Raw genomic sequence first — 24,574 nt, forward strand, 5'->3', positions numbered from 1 at the left:
GTTCCCCACAAAATTTGTGGCTTTCTGGCAAATCACTGAGGAGGACTGAAGTTGTGTCACTAAATAATGATCTACATTTGAGTTTCAGAATTCATATCATTCAGAAAAATACATGCTAACCCAAATCATGTCACTCTTGCACTTGTTTAAGTTTATAAAAGCAATATTTAGAGTCTGTCCATATTTGTGAACGTTCTATTCCTCACACTGTCCAGATTTTGGCATCACTTTTTTTGGTCATTTCCACATAAAATGTGTTTTTCTTTTTCTTCTGGCAAATCATTAGGATTGAAGTCAATTGACTAAACAACGACTTTGCTCAGATTTCTCGCGCTAAGAAGTTGAGAAGTATGAATTTTATACAGTAACTGCAAGCATTTAAGAAGACGTTTCCATTTCCCGACAAGCCGAGTTGTCCTCAACTCCTTTTCCCCGCCCAATGACGTAGGGCGAGACTGTCGCTTCTGTTTTGGGGGAATCTAATGACAATCGTTTTTGTTGTGATTCGGTAATCGATTAGTCGAGATCAAAATGGCAACTAGTAAACGTGTTATGAGGAATAAAATGAAGTATATGGTATCCCGACCCCAACCAGATGACGAATGGGAAGAAGAGGTTTGTGTGGGTCATTATTTTAAGCGTAATGGAATAACTGGGTGCCGAATGTCTGTAAAAGTCTTTTCATGGTTTTGAATTTCCTTGCCAGTAGTGTTGTTAATGTCCTGTACTATTAAACATGTGAAAAACTAGCAAGCCTTCTTTTAAGTATGTGTCATAGTAACCATGAGTACGCATGGATTTATATTTGCATTTCTTTCTGGTACATGCATTCGTACATTATGTATCTGCACAAAGCATGCACGTGCAGAGAGCGAGAGAGTGTATGGAATAGATATTTCTGTCTCTGCAAAACTATGTCTGTCATATACTACTTTCAGATTTTCAAGCTGCAGTTATACATCTTGGGCAAAACAGCCATACACTCTCTAGGTGCAAAGAACTGTATTCTCCATTTGCCCGAGACTGTGCTGCTTCTGAGAAAGTCGGGAGTTGCAGATTCAAATTGATGAATGCAAAGTTTGTATCTCTCTTAAAAATCAGTGGTGGTGGATAATGAAGATGCAACTTTTCAGTCATTGTGTGTTATTTCATTGTCCTTGATCTGCAGTGCTTGGTTTAATATGCTTCAGCTTGAGCTGATTCGCACACATACCCACACACCATTAGAGCATCTGCAATCTAAGATACGTCAGGCTATTCACCCGGATGTTTTTTGTTAGTTAGCAGGTGGTAGCCAGTTAGTTTCATTGTACTGGTAATTAGAAAGTGAACCATGAAAGAAACCGTGACTGTTATGTATAAAAAGCTGTATATAAGTATGCAAACTGCAAAATAGCATACTTTTTTAAAATAGTGGCACTACAACGCTATAAATAGATTGATATATTTTATAGTATTAAGGGACATCATCATCTAACAATAGTAATGACATTGTGGTAGAAATATAAATTGCTGTGTGGCTGGTAATACACGTACATAGGGTTACCACCTGTCCCACTTTGAGAGGGACAGTCCCTCTTTGGGCTGTTGTGTCCTGACAAAAATATTAAAAAGTGCAAATGTCCTGAGATTGTAAGTCATAATTATGTCCCATATTTTATGTAATAGTTGCATAAAATAGTTATTTCTGTATCTAAAATACCTAAATGTTACAAGAAACATAATAAGCAACTAAACTGCTACAAGAATAAGCTTTTATTTAGGAAAAAAGTTAAGTTCTATCCACTATATCCTCTTATACTCCTTTTAAGCACTTGCTCTCTATTGGTTCTTTCTGATCAGTCAATAAGTAATTCCCTATATTATTCAGGCATGTCCAAAGGTCAGTTTCGGGTTTACTCTCCAGTCCAGCTGGAGAATCTGGGAATCTTGAGGCAATGTTACAACTGCCTTATGTATACAGACCACCCTCTCCTCCTCTCAACAAGCTCAAATATATGTGAGAGATGCAACTATATAGCCAAACTGGAGGCTAAGCTCTCTCAACCCTGTACTGGCACAGCCTGTCAGGAGGAGAAGGTAACCACACACACCACAAATCCAGTCTCACATAGACCTATCATGTCAACAAACCAAACACATAAACACAAAAAAACATAGTCGGAGGCTCTAAATATTTTATTTATTTTTATTTTTATTTTACATTTGTTAACCGGGCTAGTCTGACTGGATATATTTCCATTTTCAGCAGAGGCCCGAGGAGAAAAGCTCCACATAGACATAGTAACTATTTGATAAGATACAATAAAGATACAATAAAGAGCAGTAAAAAAAAAAAAAAAAAATTATACTGTGTCAGGAAAATATTATACAAAAAATCAAACTTACTATGGACAGAATAAACAGTTATACAATAGTGTACTCATCGTTCTTGGAAGCAGAAAACAGACATAACATTTATAGCAAAGTCAAACATCATAAAAAAATAGATAAGGGTATTTAAAGACAACTATGTAAATAGATTAGAATAGATTAGATTAGATTAGATAAGTTCTTGAAACCTACAGTAAACTAAGAAATATAATCAGGAAGGAGAAGGAAAGAGGAGGGGTAAGTAATAGAATAGTGAGGAAGTAAAAACAGAGGGTGGGAGAGATCACAGAGATGAAGGGGTAGAGGGGGTAGTCAAATATATAGGTTCAGTCTTAAGGTAGAGTCTAAGTTTTTGTTTGAAAAGGACAGGAGATACAATAATAAAATAATAAAATTTTATTATAAATATTTAAATAATTAATATTTAATTAATTATAAATTAATAATAATAAAAGAAATAAAACTCTGCCTAAGCAGCAGAGATCTCCAAGGCAGACATCCAAGCAACCCCTACCACAAAACAATACCCACATAGCTCACAATGCTGGTGTGAATGACCTGAGACGTACCTCCCTGGACTACATGAAAAAAGACATAGAGGAGCTCTTTGATCATGTAGCCCAGGCCAGTATGACCCTGACCTTGAGTAGCGTCTTACCCTCACCAAGAATGATGCTACAGTATAAAGACAAAATTATCAATTTTAACAATTGGCTAAAGTATTGGTGTCATTCAAAGGGGATCCAGTGTCTGTCAGCCTGGGATGACATGCTCAATAAGCCACGTTGCTTCACTAGGGACAGCTTGCACCGGTCACCCCTGGGTTTTTGAATACCGGCAATGGATCTTGCCTTCCCCATAGTGCCTTTTTAGGCAAGGCTCAAAAGACAAACCCACCTCCATAGACAACACAAAGAAAAAAAAACTAAGGGTAATGCTGCTCAACGCCAGAAGTCTAAACCTCAAAATGCACGCACTCGAGACTCTCCTCAGTATGGAAAATATCGATATCTGTGCAGTAACAGAAACCTGGTTCAAGGCTTCCGAGAGCACCCCAGCACTAACAGGTTATACTTCATACCATGTTTTCTGGCCCCAAAACTCGGACCGAACCACAAAAGGAGGGGGAGTATCCATATTTATCAAAGATACCCACACCTCCAGGTTAGTGGCACTGCACGAAGCATCGGAGACCATGCATGTGCAACTAACAGTGGGCAAAACTGCCTTTCAGTTTGTAGCCTGCTACAGACCACCCTCCCAAACACAGGAACCTCACTCAGCTTTCCTGAGAACACTGGAGAATATGAGGGTCTCTCCAAACACTATTATATTGGGTGACTTCAACTACCCAAACATTGATTGGGAAAACTACTCAAGCCCAAACACCCTCGCCCAATGGTTCCTAGAATTTATAAACTCAAATGCCACTCCCACAAGAGGGGAAACATATTGGATCTGGTCGTCACCAACATGGGGTCTCTATGTTCCAAACCAGAGGTATACCCCTCATTGGTAAGATCAGACCGTAAACTAATCTCACTGGACATCCATATTCTGTCCCCACCCCTAGCCAAGGAAACCACGGTAAAGAACTTCTCAAAAGCAAACTTCACACTTCTCAAAACCGAGGTGGAATCCTTCAAAGCCCCTGGGCCAGTGGAAAATACGGCACAAAATGCAGAATCCTTTACAAAAGCATTCTATGGACACCTACAGGAATGCATGGAGCATGCTATCTCAAATAAAACCAAGACTCACTCCTCCAAAGGCAGGAGACCTGTCTGGTGGACCCCGGCCATAAATAAGGTATACAACAGAAGGAGAAAGCTACTACATGATGGAGCAAAATCCCAAAAAGGGAAGGTGTCTGATCAGTACTAGCAAGAAACTATGATTCCTCATAAAATCATCTAAGGCCAGCTTTGAAAGAAAAATTGCACAAGACACTAAAGATAATCACAAGGCCTTCTTTAGTTATGTCAGAAACCGGGGAGGCAACTCCCAGATATGCTCTGAGTTAGTGCAAAATGACAAAAAATACACTGAACCCACAGACATTGCCAACATCCTGGCAGAAAGGTTCAGTGCAAACTTCTCCCCCCTTCCCCCCAAAAGAGCAAATGTCTATCCCAACAGAGTGTAGCCTTCCTGAGCTCACAGATGCACATGTGAGAGCTGCCCTCTCCAAAGCAAAAAACATAGCATCAATGGGACCAGACGGTGTCCTGGGCAGCGTCTTACACGAGCTCCAAGAAGAACTAAACCCTCATATAAAGTCACTGTTCAATCTCAGCCTTACTGCAGGATATGTACCCAAGGAATGGCGTACAGCAACAGTGGTCCCACTCCACAAAGGTGGTGCCACAACAGACCCCGGAAACTATCGCCCTATAAGCCTGACTAGCCTGGTCTGCAAAGCTATGGAGTGTATCATCATGGAAATCATAAACAAAGACATTGGGAACCTCCAGACACTGGATCCTACCCAATTCGGCTTTGTTAAGGGCAGGTCTTTCCTCTTGAACCTGGTCGACTTCTTTGAAACAGTTACCAAAGCCATAGATGAAGGGAAGGTAGTCCACACAGCCTACCTGGACCTCACAAAAGCCTTCGACACAGTACCCCACTCGGGCATCATAAATAAGCTCACCAGCTTAAATATCAACCCCTATGTCACAAGATGTGTTGCAAACTGGCTCAGGGATAGAACCCACATGGTCAGAATAGCAGGTGCCATGTCAGACTCTAAACCAGCTACAAGTGGCGTCGCACAAGGCTCAGTCCTGGGACCTCTCTTGTTCGGTATATATTACTCCAAGGTACAGGCTAACACGGGTGGACGATGGCTGACCAAGTTCGCAGATGACTGCAAACTGGGTGCCGTAATCGACTCTCTGGCTGACACAAGCATCCTCCAAAAGGGTCTCACAGAGACGGATAACTGGTGCCAGAGCCATGGCCTAAAGCTAAATGCCAAAAAGTGCATCGTCATCCCCTTTGGGAAAAACAAAGTGCCCACAAATTACCACATAGGTGGTAATCCATTAAGCACGGAAGAAGTAATTAGGGACTTGGGGACCCAAGTAGATAGCAGTCTCTCCTTTGACAATCACATTGCCAAAGTGGTTAGAAAGACCTTCTATATAGCCCACATTATCATAAAAGGATTCACATCTAGGTCGAGAGGTCATTGTGCCCCTCTACCCATCACTTATCAGGCCCATAATTGAATACAATGCCCCATTTGGGATGTACCTTACCCGACACCTGCAGCAACTGGAAAGACCCCAAAAGTACCTCACCAAGAGGATTAAGGGGTTCAAACACATGCCCTATGCAGTTCGGCTAAAGAAACTCCAACTCTACTCAGTTGTATACCGCCTACTCAGAGGCGATCTGTGTCTGGCGTATAAAGCCATGTCCAACCCAGAATTAATGGACATGCTTCACCTCAGGAAATCCAAATCCCTTAGAGCTACACGCTCCAGGGACTTGAACCTCAGCACAGAAATAAATAGGACATGCTGGAGGGACAGATTCATATCCCAGAGGCTCCCCTCACTCTGGAACAAAATCCCAATCTGTGTTAGGCAGAGCCCCTCACTGACCCTTTTCAAGAGAAATCTTGACAAGCGGATGGGAGATCGTAAGTTTACCCCTGGGATCTCTTCTGTGTCCCTGCTTGACAGAGGTACAGTAAACTAACCTTAAAAGGACTACCTTCTGTGACCTACTATACAGAGGCACAGTCAACTAATCTAAAAGGGTGGCGAAAGCCAAACACACTCTGGCTAGGCTTATAAATGCCCTAGGGCAGATAGCCTAGTATCAACCTATGAACCTTTGTACTGACCGTGGGTATGTGTCGGCCTGTAAAATCTGATATTTGTCCCAAAAATGTCCCACTTTGGCCATTTGAAAAGGTGGCAACCCTACATGTATACAAAGAAAAACAGGCATATTAATCAGCTTGTTTATGAACATGTAAGTAGAAAAGCAGTGGTCTGATTCTGTCAAATTGTTTCAGCAAATTCCTGCAACACCACATTCCTCAAACTTTTTCTGTTTCTTTGACCTCCTTGAATCATGCTGTCGAACTACCGTTTATCACTGGCTCTATGTTGCGTAGGTCATTCCAGGCTGTAAACATGTTTTAAAAAAAGTGTGTGTGTGTGTGTGTGTGTGTGTATATATTTGTTGACCGGGAGTGTCCGACTGGACGTAGATCCATTTTCAGCGGAGGCCCGGGGAGAAAAGCTCCACAGTTAAAACAGACAGTAGTTACATTGGATTACATAGCTATTAACAATTTACATAGCAATTACTTACAACATATTTACAGATGAAGAACATAGTACATCAGTAGACAACTAGAATCTTTACCTGTGAAGTACATAACCGACATTAACAAATGTTACAATAAGAAGTTCCTGCTGTATAATAAGTACTAGGCTTATGAGCATCTGAGCTTGCTATAATCAAGGTAGTTATTGGAGTGGAAAGAAAGGTAGTGGTTGGATGGGGTGGATGATATTAGAGTGGGAGTTGCAAGGGCATAGCCAGCATGTTTTTAGGTGTGCTTTTAGTTAAGTTTTGAAGTGGGTGCATGATGGTATGGAGGTAATTGTGGGTGGGAGGGAGTTTCATAATTTGGCAATGGCGCAAGAGAATAGTGCTTCACCAGCAGAGTTATTGGCTTTAGTTATCTGCAAGTGATTTCTGTTGTTGGATCTTAGTGGTCTGGTGGTGCGATAGGGTTGGAGTAGATTCTGGAGGGATGGGAAATTTAGTGGATGGTTTACTAGTTTGTGGGCGAGTGAGAGTTGATACCATTGAAGGAGGTGAGGGAGTTCAAGCCAGCCCAGTTCAGCAAGTGAGAGACAGTGGTGACTACGGTAGGATGCCCCTGTGGCGAATTTGGCGATTTTGTTGTAGCAGGTCTCTAGCTTGTTTAGATCGCATTGCCTATATATATATATATATATATATATATATATATATATATATATATATATTTTTTTTTTTATTTATTTGTGTGTGCGTGTGTCTTCTTAATCTTGACTTGAATTTTCACTTTATTTATGCAACTTTTGCCCCTCTCCTGCCCTTCCTTTTCATTTGTACCACCCTTCTGACCCCTGACAGTGCATGGCGTCTCTTGCATGTCTCATTGCTCCATTCTTTCCCCCAGAATGTACAAGGACTGTCTGTGTAGTCAGACACCCATCTGCAGTCGTTGTATTGCTATTTAACACACTCTTTACCAGCCATTTCTCTGTTTAACCTTCCATAAATACGTACTGTATGCCAGGTTTTGTCTTTGCTATACCTTTTATAGTAGAAGAGCATAGTCTGCCTCCCATTACTGTACCACTTATTTGTACTGTGCAGCATTCTGTTTACCTTCCTCCTGGTATAGCGTTACAGGATAGCTTGACTTATCCATGAGGTACATTACTGGGATAGTGCACTGATTTCAGTGGACCATTTGCAGGCACAGCCCAGGTGAATAGGATCACATAAGAAATTAACAAAACTTATTTACAGATACAAGGATATGCTATAACTGCTATAACTGTGGTGGTGGTGCTGCTGTAGCGTTATCACCTCACAGTTAGATGTTGCCCGTTCGATTCTCAGTTAGAGCGTCTTCTGTGTGGCGACATGCGTGAATGGGCATTCCTTCGTTGAAGGTTGTGCGTTAGGCCTGGCAAGCCAGTACGTAAAAATCTACTGCTAATCATTAGCGGACCGGAGTTCCGCTGTGGCGAACCCTAACCGGGAAAAGCCGAAAGAAGACAAGGATATGCTATAAAACAGGTACATTTTTTTCAGATGTAAAACTATAATACAGCATTTAGTTGAAGTATTTGATTTGCCCTTTATATTACATGTTGTTTCTGTTGGTGTTTTTCTATCAGTTTGTTGGTGTATCACAAGGTATGATAGCTGTGGTTATTTCCTGGTTTTGCAGCTGGCTGATTGTACATTTATTTCTCTGTCCTGTTAACTGAGTTAGGTTTGTAAGGTTTCCATTGTTCAGTACATGTGCATTTACCACGTTTTATAGTATATGAATTTTGCTTTGCTTGTCAGGTCTTATTTTAATTTTTTAACTAAAGTAAGACAGTGAAAGATTTCCGTGTGTGTGTGTAACTGATGAGGAGTGCTGCTGTAGTGTAGTATTTGTGCTGCGTTTGCCAGTAGTTGTTCACGGTTTAAGGAGATGGGACTCACTTGTCAAACTTTATATGTACAGTAATCACTAATAGATTTGCTTTCTTTTGCATCATTTGAACCTACTGTTATCCATGTCTGTCTACATTCAGTGACAGGTTACCAGATGGTACTGAATATAAAAAGGGATGGACAGAAATCTGTATAGGTATTTGATGTTGCAGAAAAGGAGAAAATACTCTCAAGTGTGACCATTAACTCAATGCACAAGGAGCATTCGAGAATGGCTCTTGACTGAGATAAAGAGAATAAGTCCTGACACAGGTGAATAGCAATTTAAGTAGCACTTAACTCACAGCTGACTGAAAAGGATTAGTATACAGTTTTCTTCTGTTCTCAATGTTCAGACCCACTTTCTTGGATCAGAGCAGTCTTGCCTTTTTTCACTGCATTATGCAAAGTTTTATAATGGTTATCACTTGCCATTTCATAAAAAGAGTAGGTGAAAGTGTGGACTGCTTTATGCAGTAGTAGATAGTCTAGACTTGTAACTTTACAATGCACAAAATTTGATTGCATTGCCACATCTGATCCTATTTTCCTATACATTTCAGTGTTCATGTATCTTTTCATTTCTTTTTATATGCCAGCTACTTTACTAACGTAACTGTTTGAGCCAATATTATTACTTGAAGCTCATGGTGGTATTATGTTTTGGGAAGAAATGGTCCCTCTATTATGGCTGTATCACTAGGCTCAGGACTGAGCTGTTCTTGTTAAGAACATAAATAGTTTAATTTCTCCTTTTTGGTGGAGTTAAGGTATCTGGAAAGTTTAGTGTTTGCTTCAGCAGTACTTGGCTATGGAGTGTGTTAATGTTAACTTGCTAGGAGCCTCTGTAAGAAACCTAACTGAATGGTTATTTTTTATTGAAGTGGGTTTAATGGGTGCAATTTCAGAGTTAGGAATAATGAGAGAATGATAATTTCTGATATTGCATAAAACCCCTGCGCTCCAGTAGAATACTCCCCAGTCTAGAATCCTGCTCAGTGCTGTGAAAAGATGATATTGCAGGAGTCAAGGTTGGGTCAACTTTTCCCTCTTCAGTGTTTTCTTTGACGTTATCCATCACTTCCTTTTATTTTTCACAACCCAATAAACCACTCTGTCCCTGTAATCTTTGTAACTACCCTACATGTTAACTTTAAAACTCTTATTCAAGAAAATAGAAGAATACATCAGATGTGTAGACTACAAGTTTAAGCAGTTCTACTACCCTCACACAAGGATCCCAACTCAAGAGGCTTCTGTTTGCAAACCATTAGCACACATTTATATTCTATACCTTAGTACAAAGGTAATCCCCAGGTTTTAAGCTTATCCTTTTTACTCGTATCACAAAATTCCCAGCTCTCACCACATTAGAAGATTGTAGACCTATGGCAGACCTTTGTCCAATAGTCAAATTATTAGGAAAGCTTATTTACAACCACTTGCTGGAATACATAAAAAAAATGCGCATGTCTGTCTGGTAGACCGTATGATTTCTGCCCCAAGCATAGTACACAGTTGGCTATTTTTATGCTTGCAACTCAACTCTACTCCAACATGGAAAAAGCCCTGTTAACGAGTACTATCCTTCTGGATTTAAAAAGGCCTTTGATACTGTTAATCAACGAACTGTTTGGTCATGGTTTCTGCACTGAAGTAACATTGTCTTTCTCAAATTGCTTGCTAGTAGCTCATTTGCAGTTTCAGGCTCAAATTCCTTGCCTGAATTTTCTGTCCTTTTACAACCATACTGAACAGAGTGCTAGTAAACTCTTATAACATCTCAAACCAATCTACCAGGTATCACACTTCCTCACCCCCGAAGCAAGAAAGTCCATTGATTATCAAGGGCCTTATTCTCAGAACTGAATATACACTACTTATTGCCCCGAGCCCCATGTGGACAAAATGTAACTTTGCTCCAAACCACAGAAAATATGATCCTGAGATTCGTAAAACTAGCTAAATTCACTGAATATTACTGCTTTACCTTACAAAGGGCTAAGTGGGTACCAGCTGCTGCTGAGGCCACGCACCTGAAATACCCTCGCATGTAAGTAATGAAAGAAGGATATTTCCCATGTCTTTCAAATACATTATTTGTCCATAACATGATTTGCGCTTTGTAACTCAATACAGTTAAAAAGATTTAAACAGATTGCAGCTGTCGAACAGCATGTGAAGATCTTTCCATAAACTAGTTAATGCAGCTTGGAATACTGTTCCTAAAGATGTAACCGTACTCAGTTTGTTATTCTTAGATAAAATGTCAGCTTTTTATGACAAGAATATAAATTCAAGTGTTTTTGCAATGTTGGTTAGCTGACTACGTCTTGCCTCCTAAGTTTCGGCCTCTGTGACTTGGTTCATGATTTTTGATTCTAGGGAAAATACTGTTTTTGCTATAGAAGCACTATCCATGCGCTGTAGGCCTGATTTGTATTCAACTTTGTTCAGTCTCTATTGTTTATGTTATGACATTTTATTTTTATACTGTTTTGATTTGTTTTATATTTTATGTGTTTTCTTACATACTGCTTACTGTCATCTGTGCATAACGGTTACTCCTTTTATCCTTACATCATGGTCTGGAAAGTAGCTGAAAATGGACTTGTACCAGCCCACTCACCTAGTTAATAAAAACAGTAAATACATAAATTTGCAAATCCTTGAGTGGGAAGACTAACATAGAATGTGATTGGTTGGTGGGTAGAGGGTGTTATCTCATTTTGAGTAATGCTGTTTTTTCACCTAGTGTGGTAGATGACTTTAACTCTAACTTTACGTTCTGTCTGTATATCCCATGGTAGTTTTTGCAGTGTACTGTAATCATTGTAGGTTGTGTAAATGTTTGACTTGTGTTCAACTATTTTACAGTCTTTGAAGCATAATTCTTAGTGATTTCAACCCTTTTGTATAATCACAGATCCTGTAGATTCATGGATATTTAGCTAGATTTTTTCACCGTACAATTTTGAGTAACAAGCATACCAAAACCATTATAAGAAATTGTTCACAACGCCCATCAACAGTGAAAAATAAAAAACAAAGGAACATATCAAGACGGTTGAAAACAAGGCTATAAAATTGACTTGAAACTTTTTTTTTTTAGTTACTAGTGTTTCTTTTTTATGTATGGTTCATCAGCCTGCCAGGGAAATTTGTTGGGACTTATACTCACGACGAGCTACAAACTATGTACTGTTGACATAATTGGTGGTATATTTTCTAGTCCTTTTCAGGATGTTTTTTAAATGTTAAAAGTGCATTTCTGACTTTAAGATTGCCGTTTTATGGTGAAATGAATTTCATGGAAACAGAGTGATGTTACAAGATTTAAGGTATAAAACAGGGTAACAAGTTGTAAACAAATAAAATAGCTGAAGAGATTTGGGGCTCGATCCCAAAAGACTTGTTTTCAGTGTAAGCAACCAACTGCAGTGTACGCCTGCCCTAATTCGAAAGACTCACTCTTGGTGTAAGTGACCTCCTCTGGTGTAAGGCCTTTCTGTGTAAAGTAGGCTGATACCAGGGACTGGATTCCAAAAGACTTGCCCCGGATTCACTAATCTGCCGTGCAGGACTAAACTAGTCCTGCATGTAAGCGGCAGTTTAAGAGGAGGACGGCAGCACTCCATGCATAATAATGAAGGCATGCCGCCAGAGCTCCACATCCTACACCGAGCCTGGACGAGTGCAGGGGGCATGTCTGAGAGCAGAGCTCTCGGAATAAACACGCCCCTGCAAAGTAGAACAGAAGAAAGTGTAAATAAATGAGCGAAACTGCTCATAGGTGTCTGCATATCTCCACCAACAGTCCCCTTGTGTTCAGCAGCAACAGTACATTGAACTAAAACGAAGAAACCCTTGTATTTAGCAACCAGCAACAAAATAAACTACCTCTGCAAGGCTGAAACTCGGGACCCTGTACGCTATAGTCACAGTAGTTAACCACCAAGCCATCATAGCAATAGATATGCATGAGGCATCAGCAAACTAAGTCTCAACACAGGAAAATCAAACCAAACATGTGAACTGCATCTGTGTACAGTGTGATGTTGCATAACCTGCCACAGAACTTAAGTATGTGAACTGGAGTACTGCAGTAAGCATAGCTGCAAAGTGTTATTGTATACAGTGTATGTACACATGAATCACGGATACCAGACACATATATAACCTGTAATGAAGAATAAATCATTGCAAATGGCAAACATAGTGCTAATTAACCATTAAGCAATGCTAACCGCAACACAGCTCAAGTTAGTAAGTGTAAACAATGTGTAGGTGAGCCAATTCAATCTGCCTAGTGGTATACCTCTTTTAAGCAGTGCCAACCTCATGTAAGCAGGTCTGCCCATAGCTTAGCCTTTTCAAAACTGGCCAATCACGGGGAAGTGCAGGCAAATATCCGTATTTAAACCCCACAGCCGGGAATACTACCCATAACTGGTTGCAGCTCCCTACTGCAGGCAGAATGGCTGGTGTTGGTGAAGGCACTTGATTTGGAGCGCAGCGCTGGGGCATCCAAGAGTCAAAAATCATGGTATGGCTCCTGGTAAAACACCATGATCAGAGACTACTGCAGGGCCAGTACCAGGGTTCGCAGTATAAAACGGAGGCCTGGGACAGTCTCACCCATGACCTCACCAGTGCCACAGGTATCCCCCGGACTGGTGAGCAGGTCAGGCACCACCATGCTGACCTGAAGCGGTGGAAGGGGGATGTACTGGAACAGTGGATCCAGGAGTCTCGGCAGATGCCCAATGCCCCAGGACTGAGTAAGTACTCATTTTACTAAGTAGTAAATAATTGCCTAGATTGTGTACACTATGGATAGGTATGGCTAAATATCGCTGCATTTCTCTGACAGCTGCAGATGAGTGGCCTGCGAACCAGCAAGCCCATGATGCTAGGCTGCAAAGGCTGCGTCACGAGGCAGGTTAGTAATCAGTCTGCATGTACTGTCATAAATAAATGTAAGAGCCTTAGAAAGTGTTGTACCAGTAGAAATAAATGTGTAATAGTCTGTGAATAAAGGTATAACCCCTGGAGTGCTTCTTATCTCATATGTTGGCGACCTATTCCATACTATAAATAGTAATGTTGTATCTTAAGCAGTGTCACCCACACCTTGGTATGCAGATAAAATGGGCATGAAGTCCTGCATAACAATGTTGGAAGTGCCAAGAGGTCTGTTATATTGTACAAGTTAGGGAGACTTAGAAAACACTTGAAAGCTTTACATCAAATTCCCTGATAGCACAGTGTACTGTGATGTTAGCTATAATAGTTTGTCACACGCAACAGGGGTCTGAATCCTGGGAGTGCTACTAAGTTGTATGCATAATCATACCCCACAACTGTACAGATTGTGATACAATGTCCAGATATAAAACTGTATGCATACTTACACCCAAAAACAGTATAGAATTTGCTAGAATGTTCAAAATGCAAGTTGTATGCATATTCATACCACACAACTGTTCCAATCTGTCCAGCATGTCCAAATAAATGGCCCATATCACCAGCTTGATATCTTGTTCCCCTGAAAATCCAGTGTGATGTTCCAAGAAATCTAGGCAGCTGTCAATGACATATAACTGATATTCAAACATGTACATAGTCAGAGAATGTATATGGAAACAAGCCTGTCATTCTAGCACCTCACCCAAAGTGTATTTCAGCAATACTCAACATATGTTGCATTAACACCTGCAGCCTGTCACGACTGTATGTAAGATGCAGGTCACATATATAATAACTTATAAACATACCAGTGTACAATATAAGGCCATTGTGTAGTGTAATAATACATGTAAGGGAAAGACCACTGCAGTGACTAAGAATGTTGTGTAAACTACAAGGATATATTAGTTAATTGAAGTCTCTCTCTCTCACCCCTACCATGTGCATAATAACCCAATGACACTCCTCAACTGGTATGTGTACACTCCACACTTTTGTTGGGACATATGTCCTAATGGTGTATAAATATTCACATTTGTTTCTATGTATGTGTCATGTGAAAATACACCCACATTGGTGGCCTGTTGCCATCAACGAAAGCTGCATGCACCTGTAATGGCCACTGTTGTTCCATATATGCATGTGTTCTGCTTGCTCTGCAACTGTGTTTAAATCTGGTGTGTTGGGTTAATGGGAATACCTATGCATGCTGTTATAACTAATTCTGAATGCTATTGACTGTTACTAACCCATATCTGTCATAAACCTGTGACAACATAGCTCGTATGGGAAGGCCGGTCCCAGTGGACCCACCAGTCCCACCTCAGCTGGCCATGGCACCGGACACCAGCACATCTGGGGCCCAGCCTGGGACCTCCTCTTCTGTGGGCCCTGTGCCACCTTTTGGGTGGAACCGCTGCAGGGGATGGGGCTCTTCCCCTCTTGGAGTGTGCACGTAGGGGAACCTGTCACCCATCAGCAGGTCCAGGCCGTGGTGCATAAGGAGCTCGATCTGGAGTATCGAGAGCGGCTACGCCAGCTTGAGGGCTGAGTGGTGCTATTAGAGGGTGAGCCTGCCCCTCCTACACAGCCACCTTTGGGGCCATGAAGGTGCAGTGGTGACTGCCCATGGGTGGGGACCTCAGTCCCACTGTTTGCAGTTGGGGGCTTATGGGCTTGCGACTTCCAAACACCCCTTCCCATCCAAGGTGTCTACCCCCCACATGTGTCATATAGCGGCCCTGTATGCATCTTGTGTGTCTTGTCTGTTAATTTACCCAACCTACCTCCCCAAGTATACCTACTACCTCTCCCCAATATCCCACTGTCACCTGAAAAAAAGAAAAAGTGCAATCTGGTCCCACAAAAAAATCACTCCCCACACATAGCTGTCCATTTCGCACACGTGTCCACTGGACACATGTAATCTGGTCTAATTGGCATCACAATGAATATATGTTGTCCTCACCCCTCTCCCAGGGGTTCGAGGGTCCAAATCTACCTGCAAATATAGTGTATATGCACAGCTATTGCTGTAGAAGAAATGGGCAGCTATGGACCTTTCCTATACCCTTCCTGCACATGCCTAACTATTTTCCCTACTGTCTTACCCGCTTTGTGCCCTGTTTTTCACCACTGTCCTATCAACCCCTTATTCTTTTCTTTTAAAGGAAAAGGAATTAGTGCAGGGGTAAGCGGCAGTAGGCACCGTTAAGCAGGTTTGCACGGAAGTAAGCTATGCCTACACAGGTTGAGAAATTCAAAGCTAACTGATTGTAAGGAAACATAAGCGTCAGTTGGCGGTGCTTACCATCACGCAAACACGCGCAAACCCGCTTACAATTACAAACCTGCCTACAACCCCTTAAAAGTGCCATAATCACTCTGTAGCCAATGTCCCTTGTTCTGCCCAGCAAAAAAATAAACTGCTTCTCCAAGGCTCAAACCCAGGACCCTATATGTAGCTATATATTAATGTATGACTCGCATATAATCATATAACATCAATTGTATATAGATGCAATACATATGTTCATATGTATGTGTGTGTGTGTGTGTATGTGTGTGTGTGTGTGTGTGTATATATATATATATATATATATATATATATATATATATATATATATATATATATATATCCATACATATACAGATATATATATCTGTAGATGTATATAGCTATAGCCGTATGAGATATATATAGGTACATGCACATATATATATATATATATATATATATATATATATATATATATATATACACACACACGGTATCAGTAGTCATACATATGTAGAAGTAGTGGAAGTACTGGCTGCAAAGTATATCTCTCAGCCACAAGCCCTTCAACTGGCACCTGTGAAATGTGTAGTGTGGCAACCATTCCCACCACTGAGAATACTGACATTAAACATATACCCACCCACAATTCAAAGAATATGACATGACACACAGGTGTGCATACACAGATAACCTTTATTCCTGCACTATACAATAATGTATGCCAGTACTGACACCACATAAGGTTTGAAATATGTAATCAGTCATGAATGCAAGGCCCACACAAAGCAGTAGATGCAAGCAATGTGTATATATACCGTAATGTGCTGTCCAGGCCAAGGCCTTCAATTAGTACAACAGTAGAAACAGGTTTTGCCTTCAGAATACGTAACCATCAACAATTACAGATGTAGTTCAGCAGCCTCCAATTACACCCTGTAGTCAAGCCCTAGGGGGGAAAAGTAGCACTTGTGTTAATGTCACAGTATCTTGTACATAACATTGCTTAACCAAACATCTCACTATCACGCTGAATGTCCCTCATCTTAACAGTTATATCCCTGAAAAGGTGCCATAGCCTAGGTTACTGGCATAGAACCCCCCCCCCCATAAAAGGCTGTACAAGGGCAAGGAACCCTGTGTACCACACACTTACCTCTGAAATGTACAAGGGTACGTATGTGTTCTTTAGCTATTGCCCCCATATATATGGACCTGGCCCAACAGTTGGTGTGGGAGTCCACGACCTGACTGGGATGATAGCAGTAATGCTAGCGGTAAATAATGATAGGCCATTACCTAACAACCCTTCCTGTATCACAGCAGGACAAAGACTGGCATATATGTGGAGGACAGAGACCGGAACATAGGGCCATATTTACATTATTGTTGTTACACACCCTGGAAATTGCTGGTGTTACAGGATTTGTTGCAGCATACCCTTATGCAGGGATACGACAGTGAAATACAAATGGATGCAGCCATGTACTGATAGATCTGTGGCAGTCTGTCTGTTGAGTGCTATCTGGGACATTACTTGTGTGGTGCACAAACAAAACCTAACAGACAATCCCCATGGTATCATACGGATAGGCCCACAGTTGAGAGCTATGCAGACAGGCAACATTCCATGAAAAAGTACCCAGAAACCCTGTAAGAACAGCAAGATACATTGCACACAACAACACTACTCACGCTGTCTGTAGGTCTGGAACCTTCCCCAAATGTGGATGTGCCCTATGTCTGCCGGTTCTGCTGTAAGAGGTATTGCTACCTGCTGTCTGTAACACAGATGTCCACACACAGGAAGGATGTCATCCATACTGTAAAGGTGAAGGGACAATGCCCACAGAAGGCAGCACTTTATAGTACAGGGTTGCCATGACAGTGGTTATCTGAAGTACTACATAGCAGGCTGCATGCAATTAACAACTGGTGGACACTGGTGCAGAGGCCACCACCTGATCATGTGCAGTACCAACAAAAGCATGCTGCAATCTATTCATACCAGCTCATTCACTCTACTGGAGGGACTGGGAGAGAGGGAGGAACAAAAACTAAATAAAACCTTCAAGAAAGTTCACAAAGCTCGGGGTTGTGTTACTGCAGAAACAACATAACAGGTATGTGAAATAGATATGCATTTACTGGCATGTAGTATATGAAATAGAATAATAGGATGGATGTGTATGTGCCATCAGTACTTGTTCCTGTAATGATGTTGTGCTCAACAACTGCACTGGACAGTAGTTTCAGTCCCTCTGGGCAGTGGGACATACCTGGCAAATGTGCAGACCAGCAGTGAATGGCAAAGATGTAACTCATGATATCTGTGCTCTGTAAATTACTGTGGCCAGTGGCTGGTGGGAGCATTCATATTGCCATGATAGAGATATGGATGAGAGACCACACCACCTGCAGGACAGTTATGTTAAAGTGTAGCATAGCAAGCCCAACTGCCATAGCAGTATAATATGCTTATCTAATGTTTGTCACCATATATACCCCCCCAATGTTAGTCTGTGTTCACATGTGACACCTGTCTGTGTCACAGCAAGGTCGAACAGTTCAGCTGTGAAGTAAAGAGGGTACATGAGTGTGGTCTAGATGGTCGTATGCACCCCATATACAGATACATATATGTGTGATACATATTCACAGCTGTGTATGTGTACAGAACCTCGGACAGTTATACATTCATATAGGTATATAAACAACACAAAATGATATCTACACATATATGCACATATGTATATATACATACATACATACATATATCTGTATTCAGATATATATGTGTGTGTGTGTGTGTGTGTGTGTGTGTATGTCTACATATATATGTATAGATATATAAATATAAATTTTATATATATATATACGCACACACACACTCACACACGTCAATACATTTCCCCTGCAATGACGTGTGAGAGAACATCACACATCAATACAAAACATACCTACACACCAGTACATGGCTGCAAGATGGAGTGTGGGGTGAGATGGTGGGATATATATGTTGGTGAAGGGTATTAGGCACATATTTGGTATGTATGTCTGGTTGGGTGACAAGACAGCATACAGGGCTGGTATATGACACATGGTGGTTAAACACTGTGGACTGGTAGTTACATTTGGAATGTGGAGGCCATTTAGCCCCCACATGGGAACATGGTGCTCTCCCATGGACAGTCATGGCAGCATCTACATGGACATAAAGGTGCCTGGGCTGTGTGCTGGGCAGGATGGGGCATGCATGTCTAACCTTGTGTATGTGTACTGCATGCCTCCAGGTGATGTAGCACATACCCCATGTCTCTGTGGAGCTCCCTATGCACAATACCCGCAACCTAACTGGGTGACAGACACATGTCTGTGTGTGCTCCATGGAGGGGGGACACCATCCCCCGAGGTGGTTCCACATGAAGGAAGTGATGGAACAGTAGATAATAAGGTTCCATGGTGGGCCACGGATGTGATGTGGACTAGTAACGTGCACATTAGTTTGGAGTGATGTTCCTGCTGGCAAATAACCCCTACACATACTGATGTGTAATTGTCATGGAACATATGTGGGCTTATAGTCCACACAATCCCAGAAAATGTCCAACAGCATGCATAGATATCCTCAGTACCACAGAATGGCAGATGTGTAGCAATCGCATACCAGGCCTACAACATGCATATGTGGAAACATAGTGGCAGTGACAGTGGCATGCAGGTGAAATACCCTGTAACAGCCCTGCAACTCTAGTATCTCCACAGGAAGCATGTCTATAACCACATAGCTGAAAGTGTTGTACAATACAATATATGGCCCAATGGTACACATACCGGACACATACCACTAGTGCAGTGTGAACATTATGTTGGAGCTGATATTGTGGCGGGAGACTGATATGTGTATTGTATTATGGTAAACTTGCCAAATGAGTTGCTCAGACATATTTCCATCATTAAGTCTTTCAGGGAGTATAGCGCACCCAAGGAACCACGCGTACAGTGCCGCTGAGGAGGAGATTGTCATCACCAGCATCATCCACAACTATCAGCTGTTGTTCTCACAGACAAGCCAGGACCAGCAGGAGAGAGCAGCCATGTGGACTGATGTGGTCTGCAGTGTGAAATGAGGTGGGGATGCACAGCCGTACTTATGAGCAGGTCCACCACCCTTGTAGTGACCTGCTCCGGCAAGTATGTCGTTGTGCCTCTGCCGTGCAGGGTGACCACATTGCAATGGGGGTGGGGCCATAACATCCATCCCCCCTCACCAGAGTAGAGGAGCTGCTCATCAGCCTAGTAGCACCTGCCCACCTGCAAGAGCTCCAGACTTATACAGTCATGGAGGTGGGTGCTACTCACACACCACACATTGAGCATGCAGGTAAGGTTCCAGGGCATATCAGTAGACTACTGTAGTGTATGCATCTGTACAGGTAGACCAAGCATATGTGAGATGTGGGGTGTGTTGCTGTGTAGTACCAATAAGCAGTAATGCATAAATTGTAGTACTGTGGACTTCATCTGTTGTTGTACTGTAATATTGCAGCCACCCTGTAGCAATGCCACAGCTGTGGCCACTGGCATCAACTCTATCCTATCACAATGTAGGTACCTCTGGGATACCAGCAAGGCAGCGGCCGGATGCTGTTGAGTATGGTTTAAGGTTATGCTTGGCAATTTACTGTGCATGTTCTAGCTAAGGTGTAGGCCATGTACACATCTAACCATAACGCATGCTGTACATGTGCACTGATACAGCACACACCTCACTAATGACATTACCAGCCTCAAACAAATGCACTACACAGTACATCTCAACTGTGGCTACACTCCAGTGCACATTGCTCAGGCACAGCTGACATCTGCCCAACATACACAGCTATGTCATACACAGAGCAGTTGAACATGCTACATATAATGACATCCCACTCCCTCTGCTAACATACGCTCCAGGGTCCTAAACCTAATCAACACATTACACAGAACATACTGGAGGGATAGGGCCCTGTCCTGGGGAATCCCCACACTCTGGAACGGACTACCCATACATATCATGCAACGCTACTCATTGGCCCTCTTTACAGAAACTTGGCATTTGGATGGGGAATGGGGAATACACCCTGGGTAGCATGTCTGTGCCACAGCCTGTCAGGGGCACAGGGGAATAACATTAGTGGGTGGTGCATGGCTGGGAACCCCTATGGCTAGGGTTATGTAGGCCCCAAGACCAGTAGACCAGTAATCATTTATGAACTTATGTGTACCACAGGCAACATCAGCCAATGCCCAGTCATGGTCAATAATGGTCTCTACACTCACCATAGGTACAGTACATTGTGTTTGTGGTCGGTCTAATGGTAGTCCACCACTCTTACATGCACCACTGATGATGGCGTGAATACACATCAAGCATTCACTGAACACATGTCCACATGTGATCCAGGAACACACAGAGGCTGTGAGCAGCAGCGGAAACACAACTGACACATAGAGACACATCCTGCAATGGTGTGTACACCCATGAGGTATGGTGGACATGGGTGCAGTGAGTTTCAGGGAAGGGCCATCACCACAAACAGAAGCCATGCATTACAGCCATGTATAATGTTGGTAACTGGGATTGACTACAGTTGCTCTGCATGCTGTTGAGCCCCACTTGTCCTGCATGCTGATGTGTGTAATTACAGATATGTGTGTGATTCTGTACTTCACCATCACCTGCTATTGTGTGTGTTATGGGGTTGCAGGAGCTGTCTGGTGGAGAGTATGGGTTGCCATGTATGTCGACTGCATGTGTGTATGTGTGGCCATGTCTGCACGTGTGTGTGTGTGTGTGTGTGTGTGTGTGTGTGTGTGTGTGTGTGTGTACTGTTTAGCGGTGTTGTACAGTGTCTTACTGTCTGTTCCCTGTTTTCCCCTCACAGGTGGCGAGGTGTGGGCTGTCCCCCCCCAGTAGGAATCTGATGTCACTGATACAGACAGTGACCATGAAGATAGGTGTGTTGAGGCACAGGAAGGGTCGTCAGGGGCTGCCGCTGGGCCACCAATTGACAACCCACATGTATCCACACCATCCACGCACACAGTCACACTGCCTCTACACACCTCATCACCGTTGGCCCTAGCTGAGGAACAGCTTACGGTTGGCATTGGCAGGACAGTGTGGTATCTGTGGCACGTGTGTCAGGATACAGCAGCCATAGCCAGATGTCTGGCAGGGTATCACATAGGCAGATGTGTAGGGGTGCTCGTAGGAGCACTGCTGGTCATCATGCCCCTGGCAGATGTGCCACATCTATTTCAACCACACGCATGTTCTAGACTGTCATGGAGGCACAGGCACAAATGGAACGGTACACCAGGCAGGGTCTAAGGGCGCAGAGGGTTCATCACACCTCTGTAACTGACAGCATCTGTGACCTAGCAGGTGCCATCCGTAATTACACCGAGGTCATGGATAGACGGTGGGGTGAGACATTGGAACTCATCCACAATGTCATGTCCATGCATCAAGACAGGGTGAGACGGTTGTGACGGCCACCTGGACGTATGCCAGCAACACCAGCAGCTGGAGGTCGCCGTGGATGTCCAACCAGTTACAGCCGCTCCTGTAGTGGCAGTACCAGCCCTACTACTCAGGGGGGGGGCTGTCCACAGACCGTCATAGCAGACCATGTGCACGTGGCTCTGGCCAGTCCCAGGAGGGACCTGGATCCAGTGGACATCTGTCAAACTCGAGGGGCAGTACTCGGTCTGGCTCTTTACCTGATACTGCCTGTAGCACCCCTGCCAGGCACAGGTCCCATGTCCGTGGCCGGCGATGGTGAACTGCAAACCCTGCCAGGTACAGTCTGCAGCTGTCCCACAATTCCCTGTATAGGGCAGCTACATGGAGGTACTATGTGCATGCAGACACACACAGATAAACAACGAACCTAGGGCAACCACATACCTGCACACACATTACCAGTGGCCCATAACAATACTCAGCCCACACACACACACACACACACACACACACACACATATGGTGTCAGTTGTTTGGCTCAGCCTAGGCCTCTGGCAAACGAATAACACACCCTGTGCATATGATGATACCTGTGCCACTCCCTGACATCTGTAATATCGATGCAGGGACAGGCCATCATGGTTCTGATGTACGGGGTGACTGTACAACAGTGTAGCAATGGAATGATGTGTAGCATGTTGTCAGCAGTAAAGTGAAATGCTAATATCTTGGAAGGTGTAGCTGTGCAGCCGTGATGCATCATAGCTGTAATTAACAATGTATTGTTGTCACCAGTATCTGTTCTGATTGTGTTGTTTTTTGTCCATGTGCCACATGGCTGATGGGTGTAGTGGTGTCAGCAGGCCTTCTACAGTGGACACCAGTAAGTGTAGTGGGTGGTACACATGCCATGGCTGGGTACAACACACAGTGCCTTTGGTTTGGATGCAGTACAGGTACAGGACTGTGCACATGGAGGTATGTCCCCATGCAGGTAACACATCTGTTGCACATGTAATCCCACCAAGACAGGACAGGCATAACCACACAGTGCTGTACATGCTGTCTGCAATGTGGATAACATTGAACATGCTAACAGGGTGTATGTCCCTCTCCCCACTCTACTGCGATCCTCGCCTAAGTAACATGTGTGTGCCAATGCCGGTGGCATAGCCCTACCCTTAGGAGGGTGTGAGGCGCTCAGCTACTGTGAATAGTGTAAATAATAACTAACAACCTGATAACATACACTGTACAGTATTAAAGACAGCTATGTGGGGGGATAGACACAACAGTAACTGCAATAATGGCAGTCGTGTCCACAACAGCCACACCCAGTGAGTTATAGCAACCCAAGTAGTGCTGCACACCTCAACACTGTGGAGGAGGGCATTGACACATCTATGACCTGTGAAGGACAGTATGTCCATGGGATGGCACCTGTGGTATGTTAGCATATGCCAAGCAGTCCTGGTGATAACATATTCTGTGAACGGAGGTAGATCCCGTAACAACTTCACACATTCCTACAAGCGGGACGGTGTACAAAAGCCTGTTATGATCTACAATAGGCATTGTGCGCCTCCTAACCCTGCTCTACACCTGTCATGATTGGGTTAAGGAGGTATACCAGGTTCAGGTTGTATTCTCTGCCTTTGACAAGTCCAACATTGGCGGGGTCCCATGTGTTGAGATAACCAATGACATTGGACATGGGTTCATTGTTGATATGTTCCATGTCCCTGCAGACCAAGGTCATCAGGCTACTGGGTGGTAGTTCCCAGCTGACATGGTGGGTTTGTGGATGCCCCTGCCAACATTGGTGAATCCATTGTCAGGTGTAGGGCTATTGGATTGTGTGAGGGATCCCAGCTACTTACTGCACCTGCCCAGGGGGTTCCCCCAAGCATGACACGTCACTTGACTGTACTGCATGATATGTTAGTAATGCCAGCCTTACATCCTACAGGTGGAATGGAGTACTGTTAACATGTACTGCCCTTGTCGTGTAGGGTCCTGCTTATGGGATCTACTAAGATTGGTATTGTATTGCAGGCCAGACATATTTGGCTGGGGGGGTACCTATCCGTGTCGGATGTTTGTTGTTTGGGTCTCTCAAACCCATCAGTGGTGCATGGGGACATATATGTTGTGGTTACATTCCCAGATGTTCTTCGTGTTTCACTGTTGCAGTCATTACATTTGGGTTATCT

At 43.1% G+C, this 24,574-nt stretch overlaps 1 protein-coding gene across 1 annotated transcript in view; it reads left to right on the forward strand.

Moving 5' to 3' along the window:
* Positions 1-418: 418 nt before the first annotated feature.
* GTF3C6 (general transcription factor IIIC subunit 6) overlaps positions 419-24,574 on the forward strand; it is a 472,341-nt gene continuing 448,185 nt past the window's right edge. The window contains exon 1 of the mRNA XM_044088626.1: positions 419-615. Within this exon, the coding sequence (XP_043944561.1) occupies positions 532-615 (84 nt within the window). The 5' untranslated portion in view covers positions 419-531. The remainder of the gene's footprint in view (positions 616-24,574) is intronic.

Source organism: Protopterus annectens, chromosome 11.part0 (genome assembly GCF_019279795.1).
Source record: "Protopterus annectens isolate FY-2018-M chromosome 11.part0, PAN1.0, whole genome shotgun sequence".
In the NCBI taxonomy this organism is placed as follows: domain Eukaryota; kingdom Metazoa; phylum Chordata; order Ceratodontiformes; family Protopteridae; genus Protopterus; species Protopterus annectens.